Below are 5,184 nucleotides of genomic sequence, written 5' to 3' on the forward strand. Positions count from 1 at the left end.
AAGCATACAGCCCATATAAATAATTTGCACCATGAACCTTTGGCATCTATAAATCTCATCATTTAATACATTTTTAAAAATTTACTTAAAACACACTACAGGATTCATTTTTGTATCACATTAGCTGTGGAATACATAGTGGGTTTTAGTGGGCACTTATATGCACCCTTCGTATTCTTTCTCACCTTTTCTTACCTTTTCCCACCCTGCTTTGTTTCTCAGAAGGCTAGTCTTTATATACTGCATGAAGTTATATTCTCACTGTCTGACTCAGGGTCTATTTGGTGAAGAACAGATCCAACCACAGACTAGAAGGAGTCGGAAGAGGGTCAGGCTGGAAAGGTTTCCTTTCTTTTCTCAAGCACACAATTCCTGTTAGCTTTGTATTAAACAGGTGATCCTCCCCAATTTATAATGGCTCAGTCAATATTTTGACTTTGCAATGGTGTGAAAGTAGCTGGGCCAGTGGCGTACGCTTGTAATCCCAGTACTTGGGAGGTTGAGACAGGAGGATCCGGGTTCACGGCCAGCCTCAGCTACTTAGCGAGGCCCTGTGCAACCTAGTGAGATGTTGTTTCAAAATAAAAAATAAAATAAAGGGCTGGGGGTGTAGCTTGGAGGTAGAATGCCCCTGGGTTCTATCCCCAGTACCACACACACACACACACACACACACACACACACACACACAATGGTGAGAAAGTGTTATGCATTTAGTAGAAACCGTGCTTCAAAGTTTGAATTTTGATTTTTAACTGACTAGCTACATGGTATACAATATTCCTCTGTGAACAACTGATACTCTGCAACATACTGTGTTAAGCTATGATGGGCATATTAAATGGATTTCCAACTTATGATATTTTCAACTTACAATGGATTTATGGGGATGTATTACCATCATAAGTTGAGAAGTATCTATAATGTTACATCTACACAGATAATACTCCTTTTACTTGTCCCCTCAGCCCAGGAGGTAAGAAATTCCACATTGCAACCTACAAATTACCTAACCTTGCCTATGACTTTTTTTTTGTTTTTGGTGGTCCGGGCTATACTCCCAGACCTATTTTATACTTTATTTGGAAACAGGGTCTCACTAAGTGGCTGAGATCCTCACTAAGTAGCTGAGGCCGGCTTTCCTCCTGTGCAATCCTCCTGTCTCAGGCTCCCAAGTGCTGGGATTACAAGCATGTGCCACCACACCCGGCTTGTCTATGACTTTTTTTCCTTTCTTTCTTTTTTTTTTTTTTTTGGTGGTACTGGGGATGGAACCCTTCTCTGGGCTACACTCCCAGACCTATTTTATATTTTTATTTGGAAACAGGGTATCTTAAGCCAGTGAAGCTGGCTTTGAACCTGCGTGATCCTCCTCCTATCTCTGCCTCTCAAGTGCGGAGATTACAAGCGTGCGCCACCACGCCCGGCTTGTCTATGACTTTTAAATGGTCCTCTCATGAATTTTTTCTTAATGACTTCAACATGAGAGTACCATTTCTTTCTTGCTAGGACTCTGGTGATACTTTGAGATGCCACCATAGTAAAGGATGAGAGAAGAAGAGCAGCTTGTCCACCCCTTCTTTTTAATATTCTTGTGTGGACTCCGCTGCCCTGGCTTTGTTTAGAAACACTCTGCACAACAGAAGTTAAAACACATCCAACTTCTGCAGGACTTTTCGAGTGACCGCTCTCTTAACTGCTCCTTTCACTTCATTATTCCTCAGGCTGTAGATGATGGGGTTTAACATGGGCGTGATGACAGTGTAGGACAAAGACACCAGCTTCTTGCTCTCAGGAGACTGGCTGGATTTGGGCCTCAAATAAGTCAGGCTGGCTGTTCCGTAGAAGAGTGATACCACAATGAGGTGCGACGAACAGGTAGAAAATGCCTTGCGGCGACCAGTGGCAGATGGCATCCTCAGAATGGTCACGATGATGCGGGTGTAGGAGACCAGAATGAGGGAGAAGGGAAACATAATAAATAACAGTGTGGAGGCAAGGGCTTGCATTTCATACATGGTCGTGTCTTCAGTGACTAGTTTCAAGACTGGAGGGCCATCACAAAAAAAATGGTCCACAGCATTTGGTCCACAGAAAGGAAGAGCCATCATCCAAGCAGTCTGCAGCATAGACACTGGAATACCAGACATCCAAGAGCCCACGGCCATCCATGAGCACAGGGACCTGTTCATTATGACTGAATAGCGGAGAGGGTTACAGATGGCCACAAAGCGATCATAAGCCATCATAGACAGAAGAAAACATTCTGAGCTACCAAAGAAGAAGAAGAAATACATCTGGGTACCACAGCCCACAAAAGAGATGATTCTCCTTGGTGACACTAGATCTACCAGCATCTTTGGCACCATGACCAAAGTGAAACAAACTTCAAGAAGCGACAGGTTTCGGAGAAAGAAGTACATGGGTGTTTGAAGAGCAGGGTCTACACTGGTCACTGTGACAATAAGAAAGTTTCCTAACAAGGTGATCGTATAGATGGCCAGGAACAAAATAAAGAGGGAAACTTGCATTTTAGGATTGTTCGTAAAACCGAGAAGAATAAATTCAGTGACTCGTGTGTGATTTTCACAAATCATATCTTAAAGTCTAAGAATTGAAACGTGAATCAAAGGTATTCTATCAATATAGATAAAATGTCAAAAATAACAATAACATCTTTAAACACATCTCTGTTCTGAGTTGTCCACTCTTCCGTTTCAATAAGATAAAACTAAAGAGAAAGGAATATTTTGCATAAATTTTACTAATTGTTTATCACCTAGGTACAGGTCTTCTTTCCTTAGGAGTTGTCATCTGCAGCTCATATTCTTCATCAGAGATGTGCTATTTTGGAGGATTAAGTAGAATAGTTTAGAAAAATTAGAATTAAAATAGAATCACTTAATCAATTTTAAAATTATTTCAGGGTACAATCAATGGAGGCAAATAATGAGCTAATTTGACTTTCACATCTTTGATTTCATAAATCATGTTTCTATTAAGTAAGTGCATTTTATACCGTTCCATCCACTACCTGAACACCTATACTAACACACACACACTCGTTTATCAAAGGTACTTAGTAAGTTAACATAACATATTCTTAGGATTTTGGTGCATCTCTGTAGTCTCCATGGGCCTTGTAATTTATATGATTTTAACACTTTTTATTGGAACTTGATTTTATTGCATTGGGCATTTTTTTATTATGCACATCTATAGTCATACTGTTTAAGTTGTGTTAAAAAAAAAACAAATATGACTCACAATTGAAAATGCACTCTCCCAATATTCACCTCAGCTTCTATTCCTCAAAACAGTTCTGCTCATAATTGTTCATCTTCAAAGTACATGGTCAGAAGTGAGGCTGTGTCACCATTATATTTCTGCTCATAAATGTACCAATTTAACTATTATGAACTCAAACTCTATTACTTAAATAAATCATTTTGACAGATAATATAAATACAAGTTTTTCAATATAGATCATTCTTAGCAGCAAGAACATGTGTTAGAAAAATAGCTATTCATGGTGATTCATTGGACCTAAGCCAAATGATGCGTACTTTTTAAATTATTGAGGTTAGGTAAATACTGCATCAATTATTTTATATTTTATCTAATTTAATTTAAAAAATCTTATAATCAAAAATAATACTTAAAATCAATTTTGCTTTTAGAAAAAGGGAGCTAAAAACCCAGAGCCAATTCTTAAACAAGTGGTTAATTTAAAGATTTCTTCTATTCTAAAGATAACTATTTGGGAACATCTCACCTGTTTATTTTGTGTAAGTTCTCAAACCTCTGCAACATAAGAAAAGGAACACTTCTAGTAAGCTCAGGCTGTCCACACCCCTGAAAGTCCCAGAATAATATAGGTAACAGATATGGTTACAACTATTATTCTCTTACCACTATCGACAAGTCTGATTCACTCTCATTTTCATCAGCATGAATAGAAACAACAGCATGAGTATTTCTGCTCTAATTTAAGCTTCATGGTTTAATCTGCTTTAATTTAAGCTTCATGGTTTTAACTTAAGCTTTAAGGTTGATGAAAGTATCAAGACATTACAGTGCACCTACAATGTTTAGCATACCCCAAAATGTTGCAACTGAAAAGCAATACTAGGAGGAAAGTCTGGTCCTGAGTAATAGAGTCTATAGTGTTACATCCATATTTTAAAAAAAGAGAGAAGGAAATAAGCACAAAGGTAATACCTGTGCAAAAGCCACTTAATATTGGATAGCTAACTTATCTGCCTAACCAAACACTGGGAAAAGTTTGTTTACAACTTTAATACTTGTATTTGAGCATATAACCCATGTATCCATAGACCCCTGCAGCCTGAAGGCAAATGAAATTATACTAGCCATAAAAAATAAATAAAATAAAATAAAATATGATTAGGGGTATATAAAATTGTTAGTGTTTTATTCTTAATAGTAATGCATATTTTGTACCTTGCCTGAACACATTTAAACTTAATAAAAATTTAGAGAACTAGAAATTTATAGTCTCAAAGAATGCACCTCCAAACATCATGCTCTATCTTTTATGTTCTAAACATCCTACAAATTTCATTTCATATGTCTTTTAAACAAGAAGATTCCTCAGCAGCAATGTTGCAATCACTAATTTATACTGATATCTTTTTTTAACTTGGAAATTGTTGTTGAGTTGCCATGGCATAGTAAAATAAGTGCTATTTTACTGTGTCTTGTGGCATTTTATTTATTTATTTTGCATGGAAAAACCCTCTTGTTTATTTGATTAAACAAAAATAAGAAATAAAATAAGCTGCATAGGAACAATTTTAAAGTCCAAAGAGACACTTTGTTTTAAGGCTGCAGTAGCTGCTACAGCATCTCCTTGCTACCCCACAGCCTCTTCTCTGTGGACCACAGAGATACATTCAGAAGCCAGCCAGCTCCCACCGCTTCCTCCCCTGCCCTCTGCCTGTCATGCCTGCGGCCTAGGCACTAACATTTAAAGTAAAAGCTGAAAGAGGGGAGAGGAGGAAGGAAAAAAAAAAAAAGAAACTCTTGCTTCAAGATTTGGGGGAAAATCTATTTCCTCACGGTCTACTGAAATGATGGGATGCCGGCACCCAAACGGCCGGCCTGCAGTACGGTTTCTGCAGCCAGGATGTATTCCTGCTGGGTTTCTATTTCTGCTATTAG

The 5,184-nt window shown here is 38.0% G+C and overlaps 1 protein-coding gene across 1 annotated transcript; it reads right to left on the reverse strand.

Annotated features, from left to right (window-relative positions):
• Positions 1–1,646: 1,646 nt before the first annotated feature.
• On the reverse strand, positions 1,647–2,597 carry OR10A7 (olfactory receptor family 10 subfamily A member 7; the record flags this gene model as incomplete). The annotated part of the gene is made up of 1 exon (XM_080706026.1): positions 1,647–2,597. One exon carries the CDS (start codon positions 2,595–2,597, stop codon positions 1,647–1,649), a length of 951 nt encoding a protein of 316 aa, XP_080562152.1.
• Positions 2,598–5,184: the final 2,587 nt, after the last annotated feature.

This window comes from Muscardinus avellanarius (genome assembly GCF_963383645.1).
Source record: "Muscardinus avellanarius genome assembly, chromosome: 11".
Taxonomy (NCBI): domain Eukaryota; kingdom Metazoa; phylum Chordata; class Mammalia; order Rodentia; family Gliridae; genus Muscardinus; species Muscardinus avellanarius.